The sequence below is a fragment of the Neodiprion fabricii genome, chromosome 4 (assembly GCF_021155785.1).
Source record: "Neodiprion fabricii isolate iyNeoFabr1 chromosome 4, iyNeoFabr1.1, whole genome shotgun sequence".
Classification (NCBI taxonomy): domain Eukaryota; kingdom Metazoa; phylum Arthropoda; class Insecta; order Hymenoptera; family Diprionidae; genus Neodiprion; species Neodiprion fabricii.
In genome coordinates this window covers 638,800-661,400 of record NC_060242.1, presented here as the reverse complement: position 1 = coordinate 661,400, position 22,601 = coordinate 638,800, and the positions used below count along the sequence as shown (strand labels likewise).

The 22,601-nt window shown below is 41.2% G+C and overlaps 3 protein-coding genes across 8 annotated transcripts; 2 read left to right on the top strand and 1 right to left on the bottom strand.

Moving 5' to 3' along the window:
* Positions 1 to 577: 577 nt before the first annotated feature.
* LOC124180959 (acyl-CoA Delta-9 desaturase-like) lies at positions 578 to 1,392 on the top strand. The gene is made up of 3 exons (XM_046566962.1): positions 578 to 591; positions 769 to 954; positions 1,048 to 1,392. Exons 1-3 carry the CDS (start codon positions 578 to 580, stop codon positions 1,304 to 1,306), a joined length of 459 nt encoding a protein of 152 aa, XP_046422918.1. The 3' UTR covers positions 1,307 to 1,392.
* A 9,223-nt stretch (positions 1,393 to 10,615) lies between these two features.
* Positions 10,616 to 22,329, bottom strand: LOC124180956 (retinol dehydrogenase 13-like). 5 transcript variants are annotated; one of them, XR_006870349.1, is made up of 6 exons: positions 21,852 to 22,303; positions 21,485 to 21,765; positions 21,011 to 21,421; positions 20,715 to 20,925; positions 20,381 to 20,619; positions 10,616 to 10,628 (listed from the first exon to the last, which is right to left on the bottom strand). XR_006870349.1 is itself a non-coding variant. In XM_046566954.1 (6 exons), exons 2-6 carry the CDS (start codon positions 21,959 to 21,961, stop codon positions 20,490 to 20,492), a joined length of 1,143 nt encoding a protein of 380 aa, XP_046422910.1. In that variant the 5' UTR covers positions 21,962 to 22,100; positions 22,213 to 22,329; the 3' UTR covers positions 20,121 to 20,489. The 5 variants fall into 5 exon arrangements, 4 of the variants coding, with proteins under 4 accessions (XP_046422910.1, XP_046422913.1, XP_046422911.1 ...); XM_046566954.1 differs by lacking the exon at positions 10,616 to 10,628 and having other exon boundaries at positions 20,121 to 20,619; positions 21,852 to 22,100; positions 22,213 to 22,329; XM_046566957.1 differs by lacking the exon at positions 10,616 to 10,628 and having other exon boundaries at positions 20,121 to 20,619; positions 21,011 to 21,220; positions 21,317 to 21,421; positions 21,852 to 22,292.
* On the top strand, positions 18,503 to 20,214 carry LOC124180957 (retinol dehydrogenase 13-like). Of its 2 annotated transcripts, none has more exons than XM_046566959.1 (6): positions 18,503 to 18,668; positions 18,862 to 19,027; positions 19,144 to 19,252; positions 19,350 to 19,664; positions 19,737 to 19,931; positions 20,028 to 20,214. In XM_046566959.1, the coding sequence occupies exons 1-6, from the start codon at positions 18,592 to 18,594 to the stop codon at positions 20,093 to 20,095; spliced, it is 930 nt and encodes a 309-aa protein (XP_046422915.1). In that variant the 5' UTR covers positions 18,503 to 18,591; the 3' UTR covers positions 20,096 to 20,214. The 2 variants fall into 2 exon arrangements, with proteins under 2 accessions (XP_046422915.1, XP_046422914.1); XM_046566958.1 differs by having other exon boundaries at positions 18,507 to 18,668; positions 19,737 to 19,944.
* Positions 22,330 to 22,601: the final 272 nt, after the last annotated feature.

The following is a 22,601-nucleotide window of genomic DNA, read 5'->3' as shown; positions in this document are numbered from 1 at the left end:
TAGAAAAGATTTGATCGCAGGCCTCACACATAAGCGGTGTTTCACCGGTCTACAGGTCAAAGCGTTTCTACAGATACTCGACTTGTAGTCTTGCGGGGGTGCGCTGACGGGTATATAACAAGCTGACATTCAGCCAACTTCACTAGTCTGTCAATAGTGATTCTAATAAACAGTATCAGGATGCTTTCCGACGAGAATTACGTATTGGAGGAATCGCGCAAAAAGTTGTTCAGTAAATCGGAGGACCTGAAGCCAATTAAGTCGGGCCAAATTCGACAGAATATAATATGGAAAAACGTTTTGCAGCTCCTGTTATTTCACGTAGGATTTGTGTTCGCTTGCGGCGTGTACGCTTTTGGACTATCTGCTGTGCAGATCAAATGGTAAACCGTTTTATGGGGTGGGTTTAAAAATTTGAAGTATTAATTTTACTGAATGAAGTGCATGGAATTTTGTAGCATTTTTTCTCTTACGTAAAATATAAAATTCTACACGATACGTATATTCAGCAAGAAACCCACATATAATAAAGTAATTTTTTAAACATCTAGTCAGAATTTTGAACCTGAGCTGAAGTATGTTCAATAAGAAGTGAGTACTCTAAAAATTTGGACGATTATTTCTGCTATCCGTGAGTTGGAAAGATGAAGTGTGTAGTCGAGTTCACGTATACAATTTCGATCCATGTATGTCTATAGACGTAGGTCTTACAAAAGAGCGCGTATAAAAATAACAAAACAAAACTGATAAATCACCAAATATTCACAGATATGAAAAAGAATTGTACATCATGTTTTGCTTCGTAATTCCGACGGCAGTACCAGTTATATTTTGGGGTGAAACGTTGCTGCATGCGATTTTAACTCAATGCTTCATACGCTACGTGCTGGTCCTTAATGGTATTTGGTCCGTCAACAGTTTTGCACATCTTTGGGGCCATCGTCCATACAACAGGTACGGAAGTAATCAAGGATCTCCAACGCATGTGTGAATTGACAAGATATAGCTAGACGACGAGTCAACCTGTTGAAATTTATTTGTTCGCAGAGTGATCAATCCTGCAGAAAACTCCATAGTTTCTTTGGTGTCAGGCGGTGAAGGCTCTCACAATTATCACCACACGTTCCCCTGGGACTACAAGGCTTCTGAATGGCCATACATGAGATTCAATTTCACCACATTATGGATTGATGCATTTTCAAAAATGGGATGGGCGTATGATCTCCGAGAAGCATCACCTGCCTTCGTGAAGAAAGTTATCGGAGAAATTGGTGATAAATATAACGAATCGTCCCTAATTCATTAGGACGATTAAAATGCAATTGATACCTGAAATACATCAGAAGCATCAAACATGTTGTAGTATTTCAATAAAATCTTTGATATTCTGAATCAGTCAAGTTGATCGCCTTTACCTCATCCAAGTATACGAAGTTCTAGAAACTTCCTCCCTTTTTAGGTCAGCGTCTTGTAGTTTGCATCATTTTGCAGCAATCCTTGGATCCGTTCTGTGTGACTGATAAGACTAAGATATTGGTTCATTGAAGAAATACCAACTGACGACATGACATGACGTTAAATTCTGAGGTGCATCCTCGCAATTTGGATTATCCACAAGAAGAGATGCTTTTTCAAGGATGATTGGTTGAGTCTGGTTTGAATGATGAAATTCCTCGATTTTCGACTGTAACTCCTAATACGTTGCTCGCAGGATATTGGGACTGCGCTCCACCGTTTTCTCTCGCAAAATTATGTCAAAATAGTGCCGGAAAGAATTTCTTCCGGCAGTTTTCAAAATCGCGAAAATTTTCGCCAAAAATGCAAAGGGGTTAGCCTTACTTTTTTTTCATTTTTCGACGAACAATTTTTGGTCTCAGATTCGATTTGTATCGACCTTTCCTGACAAATCGGACCCCCAGGAACTAGGAAAACGCAGCGAAATTGGCCTGGGATCAACAGCAAAGAAGTTACGATGGAAAAAGCACCAGCTGAGAAATGTCGAAAACTCAGGTTCTCGTTTTTCGGCTCCAACTCTTCATACGATGCTCGCAGCGTATTGAGACTGCGCTTAATCGTTTTCTCTCGCGAAATGACGTCAAAATAGTGCTACAATTGATTTATTACAGCACTTTTGAAAATCGCGAGAATTTTCGCCACAAATACAAAAGGGTTAACCTTCCTTTTTTTTGACCAAAAAATTTTTCGTCTCAGAATTGATTCGTATGACTCTTTCCCGACCAATTGGACCCCAAGGAACTCGGAAAACGCAGCAAAAGGAGCGTGGGATCAACGGGAGAGAAGATACGAGGAAAAAAGCACCTGCTGAAAAATGTCGAAAATTCAGGTTTTCGTTTTTTGGCTGTAACTTTCGATGCGTTGATCGCAGCGTATGGGGACTGCGCCCAATCGATTTCTCTCGCAAAATTACGTCAGAATAGTGCCACAATTAATTTATTACAGCACTTTTGAAAATCGCGAAAATTTTCGCCAAAAATACAAAGGGGTTAACCTTCCTTTTTTTTTGACCAAAAAATTTTCCGTCTCAGAATTGATTCGTATGACTCTTTCCCGACCAAATGGACCCCAAGGAACTCGGGAAACGCAGCAAAAGAAGCGTCGGATCAACGGGAGAGAAGATACGAGGAAAAAAGCACCTGCTGAAAAATGTCGGAAATTCAGGTTTTTGTTTTTTGGCTGTAACTTTCGATGCGTTGATCGCAGCGTGTGGGGACTGCGCCCAATCGATTTCTCTCGCAAAATTACGTCAGAATAGTGCCACAATTGATTTATTGCAGCACTTTTCAAAATCGCGAAAATTTTCGCCGAAAATACAAAGGGGTTAACCTTCCTTTTTTTTTGACCAAAAAATTTTTCGTCTCAGAATTGATTCGTATGACTCTTTCCCGACCAATTGGACCCCAAGGAATTCAGAAAACGCAGCTAAAGGAGCGTGGGATCAACGGGAGAGAAGATGCGCGGAAAAAAGCACCTGCTGAAAAATGTCGAAAATTCAGGTTTTCGTTTTTTGGCTGTAACTTTCGATGCGTTGATCGCAGCGTATGGGGACTGCGCCCAATCGATTTCTCTCGCAAAATTACGTCAGAATAGTGCCACAATTGATTTATTACAGCACTTTTGAAAATCGCGGAAATTTTCGCCAAAAATACAAAGGGGTTAACCTTCCTTTTTTTTTGACCAAAAAATTTTTCGTCTCAGAATTGATTCGTATGACTCTTTCCCGACCAATTGGACCCCAAGGAACTCAGAAAACGCAGCAAAAGCAGCGTGGGATCAACGGGAGAGAAGATACGAGGAAAAAAGCACCTGCTGAAAAATGTCGAAAATTCAGGTTTTCGTTTTTTAGCTGTAACTTTCGATGCGCTGATCGCAGCGTATTGGGACTGCGCCCAATCGATTTCTCTCGCAAAATTACGTCGAAATAGTGGCTGAAAGAATTGATTCCAGCACTTTTGAAAATCGCGAAAATTTTCGCCAAAAATACAAAGGGGTTAACCTTCCTTTTTTTTTGACCAAAAAATTTTTCGTCTCAGAATTGATTCGTATGACTCTTTCCCGACCAATTGGACCCCAAGGAATTCAGAAAACGCAGCAAAAGGAGCGTGGGATCAACGGGAGAGAAGATACGAGGAAAAAAGCACCTGCTGAAAAATGTCGAAAATTCAGGTTTTCGTTTTTTGGCTGTAACTTTCGATGCGTTGATCGCAGCGTATGGGGACTGCGCCCAATCGATTTCTCTCGCAAAATTACGTCAGAATAGTGCCACAATTGATTTATTACAGCACTTTTGAGAATCGCGGAAATTTTCGCCAAAAATACAAAGGGGTTAACCTTCCTTTTTTTTTGACCAAAAAATTTTTCGTCTCAGAATTGATTCGTATGACTCTTTCCCGACCAATTGGACCCCAAGGAACTCAGAAAACGCAGCAAAAGCAGCGTGGGATCAACGGGAGAGAAGATACGAGGAAAAAAGCACCTGCTGAAAAATGTCGAAAATTCAGGTTTTCGTTTTTTAGCTGTAACTTTCGATGCGCTGATCGCAGCGTATTGGGACTGCGCCCAATCGATTTCTCTCGCAAAATTACGTCGAAATAGTGCCTGAAAGAATTGATTCCAGCACTTTTGAAAATCGCGAAAATTTTCGCCAAAAATACAAAGGGGTTAACCTTCCTTTTTTTTTGACCAAAAAATTTTTCGTCTCAGAATTGATTCGGATAACTCTTTTCCGACCAATCGGACCCCAGGGAACTCAGAAAACGCAGCAAAAGGAGCGTGGGATCAACGGGAGAGAAGATACGAGGAAGAAAGCACCTGCTGAAAAATGTCGAAAATTCAGGTTTTCGTTTTTTGGCTGTAACTTTCGATGCGTTGATCGCAGCGTATGGGGACTGCGCCCAATCGATTTCTCTCGCGAAATTACGTCAGAATAGTGCCACAATTAATTTATTACAGCACTTTTGAAAATCGCGAAAATTTTCGCCAAAAATACAAAGGGGTTAACCTTCCTTTTTTTTTGACCAAAATATTTTTCGTCTCAGAATTGATTCGTATGACTCTTTCCCGACCAATTGGACCCCAAGGAATTCAGAAAACGCAGCAAAAGGAGCGTGGGATCAACGGGAGAGAAGATGCGCGGAAAAAAGCACCTGCTGAAAAATGTCGAAAATTCAGGTTTTCGTTTTTTGGCTGTAACTTTCGATGCGTTGATCGCAGCGTATGGGGACTGCGCCCAATCGATTTCTCTCGCAAAATTACGTCAGAATAGTGCCACAATTAATTTATTACAGCACTTTTGAAAATCGCGAAAATTTTCGCCAAAAATACAAAGGGGTTAACCTTCCTTTTTTTTTGACCAAAAAATTTTTCGTCTCAGAATTGATTCGTATGACTCTTTCCCGACCAATTGGACCCCAAGGAACTCAGAAAACGCAGCAAAAGGAGCGTGGGATCAACGGGAGAGAAGATACGAGGAAAAAAGCACCTGCTGAAAAATGTCGAAAATTCAGGTTTTCGTTTTTTGGCTGTAACTTTCGATGCGCTGATCGCAGCGTATTGGGACTGCGCCCAATCGATTTCTCTCGCAAAATTACGTCGAAATAGTGCCTGAAAAAATTGATTCCAGCACTTTTGAAAATCGCGAAAATTTTCGCCAAAAATACAAAGGGGTTAACCTTCCTTTTTTTTTGACCAAAAACTTTTTCGTCTCAGAATTGATTCGGATGACTCTTTTCCGACCAATCGGACCCCAGGGAACTCAGAAAACGCAGCAAAAGGAGCGTGGGATCAACGGGAGAGAAGATACGAGGAAAAAAGCACCTGCTGAGAAATGTCGAAAATTCAGGTTGTCGTTTTTTGGCTGTAACTTCCGATGCGTTGATCGCAGCGTATGGGGACTGCGCCCAATCGATTTCTCTCGCAAAATTACGTCAGAATAGTGCCACAAGTAATTTATTACAGCACTTTTGAAAATCGCGAAAATTTTCGCCGAAAATACAAAGGGGTTAACCTTCCTTTTTTTTTGACCAAAAAATTTTTCGTCTCAGAATTGATTCGTATGACTCTTTCCCGACCAATTGGACCCCAAGGAATTCAGAAAACGCAGCAAAAGAAGCGTGGGATCAACGGGAGAGAAGATGCGCGGAAAAAAGCACCTGCTGAAAAATGTCGAAAATTCAGGTTTTCGTTTTTTGGCTGTAACTTTCGATGCGTTGATCGCAGCGTATGGGGACTGCGCCCAATCGATTTCTCTCGCAAAATTACGTCAGAATAGTGCCTGAAAGAATTGATTCCAGCACTTTTGAAAATCGCGGAAATTTTCGCCAAAAATACAAAGGGGTTAACCTTCCTTTTTTTTTTGACCAAAAAATTTTCCGTCTCAGAATTGATTCGTATGACTCTTTCCCGACCAATTGGACCCCAAGGAATTCAGAAAACGCAGCAAAAGGAGCGTGGGATCAACGGGAGAAAAGATGCGCGGAAAAACGCACCTGCTGAAAAATGTCGAGAATTCAGGTTTTCGTTTTTTGGCTGTAACTCTCGATGCGTTGATCGCAGCGTATGGGGACTGCGCCCAATCGATTTCTCTCGCAAAATTACGTCAGAATAGTGCCACAATTGATTTATTACAGCACTTTTGGAAATCGCGAAAATTTTCGCCAAAAATACAAAGGGGTTAACCTTCCTTTTTTTTTGACCAAAAAATTTTTCGTCTCAGAATTGATTCGTATGACTCTTTCCCGACCAATTGGACCCCAAGGAACTCAGAAAACGCAGCAAAAGGAGCGTGGGATCAACGTGAGAGAAGATACGAGGAAAAAAGCACCTGCTGAAAAATGTCGAAAATTCAGGTTTTAGTTTTTTGGCTGTAACTTTCGATGCGTTGATCGCAGCGTATGGGGACTGCGCCCAATCGATTTCTCTCGCAAAATTACGTCAGAATAGTGCCACAATTGATTTATTACAGCACTTTTGAAAATCGCGGAAATTTTCGCCAAAAATACAAAGGGGTTAACCTTCCTTTTTTTTTTGACCAAAAAATTTTCCGTCTCAGAATTGATTCGTATGACTCTTTCCCGACCAATTGGACCCCAAGGAATTCAGAAAACGCAGCAAAAGGAGCGTGGGATCAACGGGAGAAAAGATGCGCGGAAAAACGCACCTGCTGAAAAATGTCGAGAATTCAGGTTTTCGTTTTTTGGCTGTAACTCTCGATGCGTTGATCGCAGCGTATGGGGACTGCGCCCAATCGATTTCTCTCGCAAAATTACGTCAGAATAGTGCCACAATTGATTTATTACAGCACTTTTGGAAATCGCGAAAATTTTCGCCAAAAATACAAAGGGGTTAACCTTCCTTTTTTTTTGACCAAAAAATTTTTCGTCTCAGAATTGATTCGTATGACTCTTTCCCGACCAATTGGACCCCAAGGAACTCAGAAAACGCAGCAAAAGGAGCGTGGGATCAACGTGAGAGAAGATACGAGGAAAAAAGCACCTGCTGAAAAATGTCGAAAATTCAGGTTTTAGTTTTTTGGCTGTAACTTTCGATGCGTTGATCGCAGCGTATGGGGACTGCGCCCAATCGATTTCTCTCGCAAAATTACGTCAGAATAGTGCCACAATTGATTTATTACAGCACTTTTGAAAATCGCGGAAATTTTCGCCAAAAATACAAAGGGGTTAACCTTCCTTTTTTTTTTGACCAAAAAATTTTTCGTCTCAGAATTGATTCGTATGACTCTTTCCCGACCAATTGGACCCCAAGGAACTCAGAAAACGCAGCAAAAGGAGCGTGGGATCAACGTGAGAGAAGATACGAGGAAAAAAGCACCTGCTGAAAAATGTCAAAAATTCAGGTTTTAGTTTTTTGGCTGTAACTTTCGATGCGTTGATCGCAGCGTATGGGGACTGCGCCCAATCGATTTCTCTCGCAAAATTACGTCAGAATAGTGCCACAATTGATTTATTACAGCACTTTTGAAAATCGCGGAAATTTTCGCCAAAAATACAAAGGGGTTAACCTTCCTTTTTTTTTTGACCAGAAAATTTTCCGTCTCAGAATTGATTCGTATGACTCTTTCCCGACCAATTGGACCCCAAGGAATTCAGAAAACGCAGCAAAAGGAGCGTGGGATCAACGGGAGAAAAGATGCGCGGAAAAACGCACCTGCTGAAAAATGTCGAGAATTCAGGTTTTCGTTTTTTGGCTGTAACTCTCGATGCGTTGATCGCAGCGTATGGGGACTGCGCCCAATCGATTTCTCTCGCAAAATTACGTCAGAATGGTGCCACAATTAATTTATTACAGCACTTTTGAGAATCGCGAAAATTTTCGCCAAAAATACAAAGGGGTTAACCTTCCTTTTTTTTTGACCAAAAAATTTTTCGTCTCAGAATTGATTCGTATGACTCTTTCCCGACCAATTGGACCCCAAGGAACTCAGAAAACGCAGCAAAAGGAGCGTGGGATCAACGGGAGAGAAGAAACGAGGGAAAAAGCACCTGCTGAAAAATGTCGAAAATTCAGGTTTTTGTTTTTTGGCTGTAACTTTCGATGCGTTAATCGCAGCGTATGGGGACTGCGCCCAATCGATTTCTCTCGCAAAATTACGTCAGAATAGTGCCACAAGTAATTTATTACAGCACTTTTGAAAATCGCGAAAATTTTCGCCGAAAATACAAAGGGGTTAACCTTCCTTTTTTTTTGACCAAAAAATTTTTCGTCTCAGAATTGATTCGTATGACTCTTTCCCGACCAATTGGACCCCAAGGAATTCAGAAAACGCAGCAAAAGAAGCGTGGGATCAACGGGAGAGAAGATGCGCGGAAAAAAGCACCTGCTGAAAAATGTCGAAAATTCAGGTTTTCGTTTTTTGGCTGTAACTTTCGATGCGTTGATCGCAGCGTATGGGGACTGCGCCCAATCGATTTCTCTCGCAAAATTACGTCAGAATAGTGCCACAATTAATTTATTACAGCACTTTTGAAAATCGCGAAAATTTTCGCCAAAAATACAAAGGGGTTAACCTTCCTTTTTTTTTGACCGAAAAAATTTTTCGTCTCAGAATTGATTCGTATGACTCTTTCCCGACCAATTGGACCCCAAGGAACTCAGGAAACGCAAAAACGCAGCGAAAGGAGCGTGGGATCAACGGGAGAGAAGATACGAGGAAAAAAGCACCTGCTGAAAAATGTCGAAAATTCAGGTTTTAGTTTTTTGGCTGTAACTTTCGATGCGTTGATCGCAGCGTATGGGGACTGCGCCCAATCGATTTCTCTCGCAAAATTACGTCAGAATAGTGCCACAATTGATTTATTGCAGCACTTTTGAAAATCGCGAAAATTTTCGACAAAAATACGAAGGGGTTAACCTTCCTTTTTTTTTGACCAAAAAATTTTTCGTCTCAGAATTGATTCGTATGACTCTTTACCGACCAATTGGACCCCAAGGAATTCAGAAAACGCAGCAAAAGGAGCGTGGGATCAACGAGAGAGAAGATACGAGGAAAAAAGCACCTGCTGAGAAATGTCGAAAATTCAGGTTGTCGTTTTTTGGCTGTAACTTCCGATGCGTTGATCGCAGCGTATGGGGACTGCGCCCAATCGATTTCTCTCGCAAAATTACGTCAGAATAGTGCCACAATTGATTTATTACAGCACTTTTGGAAATCGCGAAAATTTTCGCCAAAAATACAAAGGGGTTAACCTTCCTTTTTTTTTGACCAAAAAATTTTTCGTCTCAGAATTGATTCGTATGACTCTTTCCCGACCAATTGGACCCCAAGGAACTCAGAAAACGCAGCAAAAGGAGCGTGGGATCAACGTGAGAAAAGATACGAGGAAAAAAGCACCTGCTGAAAAATGTCAAAAATTCAGGTTTTAGTTTTTTGGCTGTAACTTTCGATGCGTTGATCGCAGCGTATGGGGACTGCGCCCAATCGATTTCTCTCGCAAAATTACGTCAGAATAGTGCCACAATTGATTTATTACAGCACTTTTGAAAATCGCGGAAATTTTCGCCAAAAATACAAAGGGGTTAGCCTTCCTTTTTTTTTTGACCAGAAAATTTTCCGTCTCAGAATTGATTCGTATGACTCTTTCCCGACCAATTGGACCCCAAGGAATTCAGAAAACGCAGCAAAAGGAGCGTGGGATCAACGGGAGAAAAGATGCGCGGAAAAACGCACCTGCTGAAAAATGTCGAGAATTCAGGTTTTCGTTTTTTGGCTGTAACTCTCGATGCGTTGATCGCAGCGTATGGGGACTGCGCCCAATCGATTTCTCTCGCAAAATTACGTCAGAATGGTGCCACAATTAATTTATTACAGCACTTTTGAGAATCGCGAAAATTTTCGCCAAAAATACAAAGGGGTTAACCTTCCTTTTTTTTTGACCAAAAAATTTTTCGTCTCAGAATTGATTCGTATGACTCTTTCCCGACCAATTGGACCCCAAGGAACTCAGAAAACGCAGCAAAAGGAGCGTGGGATCAACGGGAGAGAAGAAACGAGGGAAAAAGCACCTGCTGAAAAATGTCGAAAATTCAGGTTTTTGTTTTTTGGCTGTAACTTTCGATGCGTTAATCGCAGCGTATGGGGACTGCGCCCAATCGATTTCTCTCGCAAAATTACGTCAGAATAGTGCCACAAGTAATTTATTACAGCACTTTTGAAAATCGCGAAAATTTTCGCCGAAAATACAAAGGGGTTAACCTTCCTTTTTTTTTGACCAAAAAATTTTTCGTCTCAGAATTGATTCGTATGACTCTTTCCCGACCAATTGGACCCCAAGGAATTCAGAAAACGCAGCAAAAGAAGCGTGGGATCAACGGGAGAGAAGATGCGCGGAAAAAAGCACCTGCTGAAAAATGTCGAAAATTCAGGTTTTCGTTTTTTGGCTGTAACTTTCGATGCGTTGATCGCAGCGTATGGGGACTGCGCCCAATCGATTTCTCTCGCAAAATTACGTCAGAATAGTGCCACAATTGATTTATTACAGCACTTTTGAAAATCGCGGAAATTTTCGCCAAAAATACAAAGGGGTTAACCTTCCTTTTTTTTTTGACCAAAAAATTTTCCGTCTCAGAATTGATTCGTATGACTCTTTCCCGACCTATTGGACCCCAAGGAATTCAGAAAACGCAGCAAAAGGAGCGTGGGATCAACGGGAGAAAAGATGCGCGGAAAAAAGCACCTGCTGAAAAATGTCGAAAATTCAGGTTTTCGTTTTTTGGCTGTAACTCTCGATGCGTTGATCGCAGCGTATGGGGACTGCGCCCTATCGATTTCTCTCGCAAAATTACGTCAGAATAGTGCCACAATTAATTTATTACAGCACTTTTGAAAATCGCGAAAATTTTCGCCAAAAATACAAAGGGGTTAACCTTCCTTTTTTTTTGACCGAAAAAATTTTTCGTCTCAGAATTGATTCGTATGACTCTTTCCCGACCAATTGGACCCCAAGGAACTCAGGAAACGCAAAAACGCAGCGAAAGGAGCGTGGGATCAACGGGAGAGAAGATACGAGGAAAAAAGCACCTGCTGAAAAATGTCGAAAATTCAGGTTTTAGTTTTTTGGCTGTAACTTTCGATGCGTTGATCGCAGCGTATGGGGACTGCGCCCAATCGATTTTCCTTGCAAAATTACGTCGAAATAGTGCCACAATTGATTTTTTCCAGCACTTTTGAAAATCGCGAAAATTTTCGCCAAAAATACAAAGGGGTTAACCTTCCTTTTTTTTTGACCAAAAAATTTTTCGTCTCAGAATTGATTCGTATGACTCTTTCCCGACCAATTGGACCCCAAGGAACTCAGGAAACGCAGCAAAAGGAGCGTGGGATCAACGGGAGAGAAGATGCGCGGAAAAAAGCACCTGCTGAAAAATGTCGAAAATTCAGGTTTTCGTTTTTTGGCTGTAACTTTCGATGCGTTGATCGCAGCGTATGGGGACTGCGCCCAATCGATTTCTCTCGCAAAATTACGTCAGAATAGTGCCACAATTAATTTATTACAGCTCTTTTGGAAATCGCGAAAATTTTCGCCAAAAATACAAAGGGGTTAACCTTCCTTTTTTTTTGACCAAAAAATTTTCCGTCTCAGAATTAATTTGTATGACTCTTTCCCGACCAATTGGACCCCAAGGAACTCAGAAAACGCAGCAAAAGGAGCGTGGGATCAACGGGAGAGAAGATGCGCGGAAAAAAGCACCTGCTGAAAAATGTCGAAAATTCAGGTTTTCGTTTTTTGGCTGTAACTTCCGATGCGTTGATCGCAGCGTATGGGGACTGCGCCCAATCGATTTCTCTCGCAAAATTACGTCAGAATAGTGCCACAATTAATTTATTACAGTACTTTTGAAAATCGCGAAAATTTTCGCCAAAAATACAAAGGGGTTAACCTTCCTTTTTTTTTGACCAAAAAATTTTTCGTCTCAGAATTGATTCGTATGACTCTTTCCCGACCAGTTGGACCCCAAGGAACTCAGAAAACGCAGCAAAAGGAGCGTGGGATCAACGGGAGAGAAGATACGAGGAAAAAAGCACCTGCTGAAAAATGTCGAAAATTCAGGTTTTCGTTTTTTGGTTGTAACTTTCGATGCGTTGATCGCAGCGTATGGGGACTGCGCCCAATCGATTTCTCTCGCAAAATTACGTCAGAATAGTGCCACAATTAATTTATTACAGCACTTTTGAAAATCGCGAAAATTTTCGCCAAAAATACAAAGGGGTTAACCTTCCTTTTTTTTTGACCAAAAAAATTTTTGGTCTCAGAATTGATTCGTATGACTCTTACCCGACCAATTGGACCCCAAGGAACTCAGGAAACGCAGCAAAAGAAGCGTGGGATCAACGGGAGAGAAGATGCGCGAAAAAAAGCACCTGCTGAAAAATGTCGAAAATTCAGGTTTTAGTTTTTTGGCTGTAACTTTCGATGCGTTGATCGCAGCGTATGGGGACTGCGCCCAATCGATTTCTCTCGCAAAATTACGTCAGAATAGTGCCACAATTAATTTATTACAGCACTTTTGAAAATCGCGAAAATTTTCGCCAAAAATACAAAGGGATTAACCTTCCTTTTTTTTTGACCAAAAAATTTTCCGTCTCAGAATTGATTCGTATGACTCTTTCCCGACCAATTGGACCCCAAGGAACTCAGGAAACGCAGCAAAAGGAGCGTGGGATCAACGGGAGAGAAGATACGAGGAAAAAAGCACCTGCTGAAAAATGTCGAAAATTCAGGTTTTCGTTTTTCGGCTGTAACTCTCGATGCGTTGATCGCAGCGTATGGGGACTGCGCCCAATCGATTTCTCTCGCAAAATTACGTCAGAATAGTGCCACAATTGATTTATTACAGCACTTTTGGAAATCGCGAAAATTTTCGCCAAAAATACAAAGGGGTTAACCTTCCTTTTTTTTTGACCAAAAAATTTTTCGTCTCAGAATTGATTCGTATGACTCTTACCCGACCAATTGGACCCCAAGGAACTCAGAAAACGCAGCAAAAGGAGCGTGGGATCAACGGGAGAGAAGATACGAGGAAAAAAGCACCTGCTGAAAAATGTCGAAAATTCAGGTTTTCGTTTTTTGGTTGTAACTTTCGATGCGTTGATCGCAGCGTATGGGGACTGCGCCCAATCGATTTCTCTCGCAAAATTACGTCAGAATAGTGCCACAATTAATTTATTACAGCACTTTTGAAAATCGCGAAAATTTTCGCCAAAAATACAAAGGGGTTAACCTTCCTTTTTTTTTGACCAAAAAAATTTTTCGTCTCAGAATTGATTCGTATGACTCTAACCCGACCAATTGGACCCCAAGGAACTCAGGAAACGCAGCAAAAGAAGCGTGGAATCAACGGGAGAGAAGATGCGCGAAAAAAAGCACCTGCTGAAAAATGTCGAAAATTCAGGTTTTAGTTTTTTGGCTGTAACTTTCGATGCGTTGATCGCCGCGTATGGGGACTGCGCCCAATCGATTTCTCTCGCAAAATTACGTCAGAATAGTGCCACAATTAATTTATTACAGCACTTTTGAAAATCGCGAAAATTTTCGCCAAAAATACAAAGGGATTAACCTTCCTTTTTTTTTGACCAAAAAATTTTCCGTCTCAGAATTGATTCGTATGACTCTTTCCCGACCAATTGGACCCCAAGGAACTCAGGAAACGCAGCAAAAGGAGCGTGGGATCAACGGGAGAGAAGATACGAGGAAAAAAGCACCTGCTGAAAAATGTCGAAAATTCAGGTTTTCGTTTTTCGGCTGTAACTCTCGATGCGTTGATCGCAGCGTATGGGGACTGCGCCCAATCGATTTCTCTCGCAAAATTACGTCAGAATAGTGCCACAATTGATACATTACAGCACTTTTGGAAATCGCGAAAATTTTCGCCAAAAATACAAAGGGGTTAACCTTCCTTTTTTTTTGACCAAAAAATTTTCCGTCTCAGAATTGATTCGTATGACTTTTTCCCGACCAATTGGACCCCAAGGAACTCAGGAAACGCAGCAAAAGGAGCGTGGGATCAACGGGAGAGAAGATGCGCGGAAAAAAGCACCTGCTGAAAAATGTCGAAAATTCAGGTTTTCGTTTTTTGGCTGTAACTTTCGATGCGTTGATCGCAGCGTATGGGGACTGCGCCCAATCGATTTCTCTCGCAAAATTACGTCAGAATAGTGCCTGAAAGAATTGATTCCAGCACTTTTGAAAATCGCGAAAATTTTCGCCAAAAATACAAAGGGGTTAACCTTCCTTTTTTTTTGACCAAAAAATTTTTCGTCTCAGAATTGATTCGGATGACTCTTTTCCGACCAATCGGACCCCAGGGAACTCAGAAAACGCAGCAAAAGGAGCGTGGGATCAACGGGAGAGAAGATACGAGGAAAAAAGCACCTGCTGAGAAATGTCGAAAATTCAGGTTGTCGTTTTTTGGCTGTAACTTTCGATGCGCTGATCGCAGCGTATTGGGACTGCGCCCAATCGATTTCTCTCGCAAAATTACGTCGAAATAGTGCCTGAAAGAATTGATTCCAGCACTTTTGAAAATCGCGAAAATTTTCGCCAAAAATACAATGGGGTTAACCTTCCTTTTTTTTTGACCAAAAAATTTTTCGTCTCAGAATTGATTCGGATGACTCTTTTCCGACCAATCGGACCCCAGGGAACTCAGAAAACGCAGCAAAAGGAGCGTGGGATCAACGGGAGAGAAGATACGAGGAAAAAAGCACCTGCTGAGAAATGTCGAAAATTCAGGTTGTCGTTTTTTGGCTGTAACTTCCGATGCGTTGATCGCAGCGTATGGGGACTGCGCCCAATCGATTTCTCTCGCAAAATTACGTCAGAATAGTGCCTGAAAGAATTGATTCCAGCACTTTTGAAAATCGCGAAAATTTTCGCCAAAAATACAAAGGGGTTAACCTTCCTTTTTTTTTGACCAAAAAAATTTTTCGTCTCAGAATTGATTCGTATGACTCTTACCCGACCAATTGGACCCCAAGGAACTCAGGAAACGCAGCAAAAGAAGCGTGGGATCAACGGGAGAGAAGATGCGCGAAAAAAAGCACCTGCTGAAAAATGTCGAAAATTCAGGTTTTAGTTTTTTGGCTGTAACTTTCGATGCGTTGATCGCAGCGTATGGGGACTGCGCCCAATCGATTTCTCTCGCAAAATTACGTCAGAATAGTGCCACAATTAATTTATTACAGCACTTTTGAAAATCGCGAAAATTTTCGCCAAAAATACAAAGGGGTTAACCTTCCTTTTTTTTTGACCAAAAAATTTTCCGTCTCAGAATTGATTCGTATGACTCTTTCCCGACCAATTGGACCCCAAGGAACTCAGAAAACGCAGCAAAAGGAGCGTGGGATCAACGGGAGAGAAGATACGAGGAAAAAAGCACCTGCTGAAAAATGTCGAAAATTCAGGTTTTAGTTTTTTGGCTGTAACTTTCGATGCGTTGATCGCAGCGTATGGGGACTGCGCCCAATCGATTTTCCTTGCAAAATTACGTCGAAATAGTGCCACAATTGATTTATTCCAGCACTTTTGAAAATCGCGAAAATTTTCGCCAAAAATACAAAGGGGTTAACCTTCCTTTTTTTGTGACCAAAAAATTTTTCGTCTCAGAATTGATTCGTATGACTCTTTCCCGACCAATTGGACCCCAAGGAACTCAGGAAACGCAGCAAAAGAAGCGTGGGATCAACGGGAGAGAAGATGCGCGAAAAAAAGCACCTGCTGAAAAATGTCGAAAATTCAGGTTTTTGTTTTTTGGCTGTAACTTTCGATGCGTTGATCGCAGCGTATGGGGACTGCGCCCAATCGATTTCTCTCGCAAAATTATGTCAGAATAGTGCCACAATTAATTTATTACAGCACTTTTGAAAATCGCGAAAATTTTCGCCAAAAATACAAAGGGGTTAACCTTCCTTTTTTTTTGACCAAAAAAATTTTTCGTCTCAGAATTGATTCGTATGACTCTTACCCGACCAATTGGACCCCAAGGAACTCAGGAAACGCAGCAAAAGAAGCGTGGGATCAACGGGAGAGAAGATGCGCGAAAAAAAGCACCTGCTGAAAAATGTCGAAAATTCAGGTTTTAGTTTTTTGGCTGTAACTTTCGATGCGTTGATCGCAGCGTATGGGGACTGCGCCCAATCGATTTCTCTCGCAAAATTACGTCAGAATAGTGCCACAATTAATTTATTACAGCACTTTTGAAAATCGCGAAAATTTTCGCCAAAAATACAAAGGGGTTAACCTTCCTTTTTTTTTGACCAAAAAATTTTCCGTCTCAGAATTGATTCGTATGACTCTTTCCCGACCAATTGGACCCCAAGGAACTCAGAAAACGCAGCAAAAGGAGCGTGGGATCAACGGGAGAGAAGATACGAGGAAAAAAGCACCTGCTGAAAAATGTCGAAAATTCAGGTTTTAGTTTTTTGGCTGTAACTTTCGATGCGTTGATCGCAGCGTATGGGGACTGCGCCCAATCGATTTTCCTTGCAAAATTACGTCGAAATAGTGCCACAATTGATTTATTCCAGCACTTTTGAAAATCGCGAAAATTTTCGCCAAAAATACAAAGGGGTTAACCTTCCTTTTTTTGTGACCAAAAAATTTTTCGTCTCAGAATTGATTCGTATGACTCTTTCCCGACCAATTGGACCCCAAGGAACTCAGGAAACGCAGCAAAAGAAGCGTGGGATCAACGGGAGAGAAGATGCGCGAAAAAAAGCACCTGCTGAAAAATGTCGAAAATTCAGGTTTTTGTTTTTTGGCTGTAACTTTCGATGCGTTGATCGCAGCGTATGGGGACTGCGCCCAATCGATTTCTCTCGCAAAATTACGTCAGAATAGTGCCACAATTGATTTATTACAGCACTTTTGAAAATCGCGAAAATTTTCGCCAAAAATACAAAGGGGTTAACCTTCCTTTTTTTTTGACCAAAAAATTTTTCGTCTCAGAATTGATTCGTATGACTCTTTCCCGACCAATCGGACCCCAAGGAACTCAGAAAACGCAGCAAAAGGAGCGTGGGATCAACGGGAGAGAAGATACGAGGAAAAAAGCACCTGCTGAAAAATGTCGAAAATTCAGGTTTTCGTTTTTTGGCTGTAACTTTCGATGCGTTGATCGCAGCGTATGGGGACTGCGCCCAATCGATTTCTCTCGCAAAATTACGTCAGAATACTGCCACAATTGATTTATTGCAGCACTTTTGAAAATCGCGAAAATTTTCGCCAAAAATACAAAGGGGTTAACCTTCCTTTTTTTTTGACCAAAAAATTTTTCGTCTCAGAATTGATTCGTATGACTCTTTCCCGACCAATTCGACCCCAAGGAACTCAGAAAACGCAAAAACGCAGCAAAAGGAGCGTGGGATCAACGGGAGAGAAGATACGAGGAAAAAAGCACCTGCTGGAAAATGTCGAAAATTCAGGTGTTAGTTTTTTGGCTGTAACTTTCGATGCGTTGATCGCAGCGTATGGGGACTGCGCCCAATCGATTTCTCTCGCAAAATTACGTCAGAATAGTGCCACAATTGATTTATTGCAGCACTTTTGAAAATCGCGAAAATTTTCGCCAAAAATACAAAGGGGTTAACCTTCCTTTTTTTTTCACCAAAAATCTTATCGTCTCAGAATTCATTCGTACGACTCTTTCCCGACCAATTGGACCACAAGGAACTCAGAAAACGCAGCAAAAGGAGCGTGGGATCAACGGGAGAGAAGATACGAGGAAAAAAGCACCTGCCGAAAAATGTCGAAAATTCAGGTTTTGTTAGTCGATAAATTATCATTTACTGACTAGGTCTTATGTATACATATAGTATATTAGCAAATAAAGAAGCTATCTCCATACTTTGGTAGATGATATTATAGATACGTACTTCACTTTATCTTTAGAATACTCAGTTAAATTTGATCATCTTTATCTTTTTCTTTGCCCTATCGCCCTATTTAGAATTGGTGAACCGTAGGTTTGTTTGAATCGCTTCTTTTTTTTCCAGCCGTAACGCGTTATCGAACGGCAACCTGACATACGTAACATCATGTCCAGTAGCCTGAAAGCCTTAGAGAAGGCGTCCAAACCACTGATGGAACGATAAGCAGACGAAGGAAGAATTGGCAGGCATTGATAATGCAATTGTAATATTTGACAGATCATCGATAGGTTATGAACTTTCTGATGAGAATTTTAGCATTACGAAAACGATGTTAGGATAGATAATTATGCTGTCCTACGTTAGGTTATATTTGGTTAGAAACGAAAATACAAAATTGAAATGTATAAATTGAATTGCCAGCACTTCCAATTTTCTTGTTCATTTTATTTCAACACATTGTTGCGATGATACGTTAACAATACGAAATAAATACGTAATATCAAATTGAGCGCGAGACTCGCCTACCTGACTTTCGAAATTGCAGTGCCTTGTATTTACCGACTGGTTTGCGGCTTCGCTGCGCACCATGATTCAGGAATCGGGCATCGCACAGCCGGCTTTACAGCAGACAGATATTAGGAAAAGCGTGTCGTATACTTTAATGCCGTATAACTCTATCCGGACTAACGATGGTTTGGATGCCGCCGAAAATTATTTTAATCTGCAGCTTTCCATGCACCGTCGTCGCTCTGGCAAGCTTGAAAAAGTAATTCGTCAATTTGGCTAACCTAACCTAGGTAGACTTGATATAACATATTAGTGACAGAGTGGGTTGAATACGTATGTATTTCAAGGTGCTGTAGGCATATAGAATTGGCATAAATCTCCTTCAAACTCCTCTCATATTTTCTGCCCCTGACACCATATTTCCAGCCAATTACAAAATTCATTTTATAAAGGGAACACACCGGTGGCACCTATTACAAGGGCAAGGAAAAGTTGACAGATAAGGTCGTTGTAATAACTGGTGCTAATACGGGAATTGGCAAAGAAACTGCGCTGGAAATGGCCAGGAGGGACGCCAAGGTTATCATGGCATGCCGGGATATGTATAAGTGCGAAGAGGTAGGTGAAATCGAGTTGAAAATTCCCTGTTACTAATAGTTAGAAATTTCAAAGCTTAGTTACTCTCTCTCGCTTGCACGCGCATCCAATTTATGTACCTGTATTTTCTGTTTCAGTCGCGTCAAAATATAGTCTTAGAAACGAAAAACAAATACGTCTACTGCAGGAAGTGTGACTTGAGCTCGTTTGAGAGTATTCGCCAATTCGTTGATAGGTTTAAGAAAGGTGAATCCGCAAAGTCTCTTTCTTTTGGTTAACAGCTCTGTGCATTTGGATAATTTGTAACTGCATTGATTCTAAAGAATTTAATTCAATGTTCTAGAACAATCGAAGCTTCACATTCTCGTCAACAATGGAGGTGTTATGCGTTGCCCAAAGAGCACAACGGCAGATGGGATAGAAACTCAACTGGGAGTTAATCACATGGGGCATTTTTTGCTCACAAATTTACTGCTGGACAGACTTAAATCGTCAGCTCCGTCGCGAATAATCAATGTTTCAAGCATAGCGCATAGACGTGGTGACATCGATGTTACGGATTTAAACAGTGAGAAGGATTATGACCCAGCTAAAGCTTACGCGCAGAGCAAGTTGGCTAATATTCTTTTCACCAACGAGCTGGCAAGAAAACTCCAGGGTTGGTGTCACCAATATCCCTCCGCACTGTCGTGTTTCTGAGCTCGTACTTGAGAATAATTCGGTTTTGCAGGTACAGGAGTAACTGCGAATGCCGTTCATCCTGGGATTGTCGACACTGATATAATACGGCATATGGGATTTTACAATAGTACATTCAGTAAAATTTTTCTTTACCCCTTTGCATGGCCCTTCATAAAGACTCCAAAACAGGGGGCCCAAACTTGTATATATGCTGCACTGGATCCAAGTCTCAAAGACGTCAGTGGTAAATACTTTAGGTAAATCCTTTTTCGCGATCAAGCTTACATGTTGCTACTATCCTCACCTATGAACTAAAATAAGTAGGTACTTCTCTTTCCAGCAATTGCGAGGAGGCTGATACCGCTCCACAAGCCAAGGATGAGAAACTGGCGAAATGGTTGTGGCTAACTAGCGAGAAATGGACAAGGTTGAATGCCACTTAATATAGGTATATTTTATTAGAAAATATTCAGATACAAAGTCTGGTCAGAGATCTAGTGAATAAACCGAGTAACGATCCTTGCCAATTTTCTGACAATAACGATACTTTGGTTTAAAGTTAGAAAGGGAAGTAAGCCGATTTTTTAACCGAATTAACTTATGAACTTTGCACTCGCGTTCTACAGAAAAATTATACTCAATTCCGATAGCAATGGAGATGGGTTCTGATTAAAAACATTTATAATGTATCACCCGACGATACTTATCTAATAATTAGCCGAGTCTTGTCGTTCACTTGCGGGATTTTGTGTAACACCATAATCTTCCAAAACTGTTCTATGTATGCCTGGTAGCGAAGTGTTCACTCATTCGTTGTGACAATCTCAGGAAGTTCCACGAATGGTTGTACGAGCAAAAGTGACTTTGAATACAGTATCTCAGCTAGGTTATCGTCCATGGCATTCGCTGACGGAGTCTTTACATCGCAATCGCTAGTAAAGTTAAGCAAATTACCGCTAGCAGTTCATCGAATACATTCGAATCGATTCGTGTAAACTCGATCGGATCGAAGTGTATCTGTACTTACCTGAAATACTTTCCGGTGCTTTTCTCAAGCTGAGTAGATACAGCAGCATAAACCGACGTCTGTGCGCCTTGCACAGGATTTTTAAGTAGTAACCACATCCACGGCTGCATTGATAACTTTATTATGTACGTAGAACTGATCGGAGATCTTCTCATGTGCCGCGTTCCTCTAACACGACCAGGATTTACCGCATTCACTGTTACATTTGTATCTAGAACATGAAATGTGGAGAGTACATCTATACTGGCAAATTGATTATGGTAAATTGCAATAGAAATGTTTGCCAATCCAATTACCTTTCAAAACATGACCCATGTGTCTCGCCATGAGTATCAAAGCAAGTTTGCTCTGTCCGAAGGCTTCCAATGGAGAGAAATTCTTTTCCAAATTTAAATCATCCAAGTGAATCTCACTAGCTATATGGGCTTGAGCTGAGACATTTATAATTCTGCCTTGTTTAGCTGCCTTGAGTTTTGGCAGCAGCAAATGCGTCAGCAAAAAATGTCCTGAGACGAATGAATTAAAAGCGAGTAAAGTACAAGAGTCAAGTGTTGTCGCAATGTCAACTGATTGGAAAAAGCTATTAGCATACGGCACATTACCAAGATAGTTGGTGACAAAATGCATTTCAAAACCTTCCTCAGTTTTTTCATACGGATGAAAAGCGATTCCCGCATTATTGATCAATATATCGAGTTGGTCTAGTTCTAAAACAGGAGGTAGATCAATGTAACACCAGATTTACTAAGTCTTTGTTTCTCGCATCATACCCAGATCTTCGGCAAAGGCACGAACACTCTTCAGCGAAGACAAGTCCACGACTCTAACGTCTGCCTTTCCATTAGGCATGGCTCGTATTTCTTCGGCTACGTTATTTCCAGCTTCTTCATCTTTGACAGCCAAAACTATGTGTCCTCCTCTCCTTGCCAGTTCCAAAGCTGTTTCTCTACCGATACCGCTCGAAGCCCCGGTTATCACAACCGTTTTCCCATCAATTCTTTCCTCGCTGGGACAGTCCGGTCCTCCCATATAAGCCCTAAAACTCAACCCGCTTATGTACCCAATCCCACACGTTATATCGAAGGCATGCAATGGTCCGAGTCACAAATAATCCTCAAGCAACAGGTCAGGATTTACCTTATCATTGTTAAAATTCCCAATACGATGCCGACAACGTACGGCCAGTACGAGTCCAGTAGAGGACTAAACTCTTGTAGAACATGCTGAAATTCCGCAAACTGACTCATGGCGATTTTACAAAGGTATGACAAAATTTATGCCACGATAAGCTGTCAAACTGTAGCTCAAAGTTTGAAACTAAACGGCATCGACTATCGGTAGCAGGCTTGAGTCTGGGAGAAACAGCGACCGCTCTCAGCTGGTGAACTGTATTAAAATAAATTTACAGGGGGAAATGCAACGAATTGATCTAGATTGATGATAATAATTTCAAGGGGGCCGGATGTGAGAGTTAACAATGCATAGCAGCAGCCGTTACCTAGGAAGCACTTTCAGTTGCGACCAACCAAACTCTCAAATTTTATTCATTGTTTTGTTACATCGATCAATGACAGATATTCGCATAACAAGGAGAAACGTAATTCTTAAATTTTTCCGTAAAATTCCGTGAAATGATCATTTCTCAGTTATCGCTTGTTCATTCATTCCATCAAACCGGATCTGCACGTGCATCGCATGAACAATGCACGCACATCAGTTGACAATTTGAAATCTATAATCGCAGGCGGCTGTCATCGGCGCCGGATTTTGGCCATTTATCGAGCGTGCTTCTCGATTTGAAAGAATTTCGCATTATCCGTAGGTGAATAATAATCCCCTGTATACGAGTATCTTATTGTAACAGTGAAGAATTGAGTAATTCGTTAG

What these genes read in the sequence shown, in the direction of transcription:
- LOC124180956 (XM_046566954.1), bottom strand. Translation starts at nt 21,961, where the DNA reads ATGAGTCAGTTTGCGGAATTTCAGCATGTTCTACAAGAGTTTAGTCCT. An exon ending in TGCCTTTGCCGAAGATCTGG is followed by an intron (nt 21,422 to 21,484) that starts GTATGATGCGAG and finishes CTCCTGTTTTAG; the next exon opens with AACTAGACCAACTCGATATA. An exon ending in CATGGGTCATGTTTTGAAAG is followed by an intron (nt 20,926 to 21,010) that starts GTAATTGGATTG and finishes TTCATGTTCTAG; the next exon opens with ATACAAATGTAACAGTGAAT.
- LOC124180957 (XM_046566958.1), top strand. Translation starts at nt 18,592, where the DNA reads ATGGTTTGGATGCCGCCGAAAATTATTTTAATCTGCAGCTTTCCATGC. An exon ending in ATATGTATAAGTGCGAAGAG is followed by an intron (nt 19,028 to 19,143) that starts GTAGGTGAAATC and finishes TTTCTGTTTCAG; the next exon opens with TCGCGTCAAAATATAGTCTT. An exon ending in GTCAGTGGTAAATACTTTAG is followed by an intron (nt 19,945 to 20,027) that starts GTAAATCCTTTT and finishes TTCTCTTTCCAG; the next exon opens with CAATTGCGAGGAGGCTGATA.
- LOC124180959 (XM_046566962.1), top strand. An exon ending in GGCCATCGTCCATACAACAG is followed by an intron (nt 955 to 1,047) that starts GTACGGAAGTAA and finishes ATTTGTTCGCAG; the next exon opens with AGTGATCAATCCTGCAGAAA.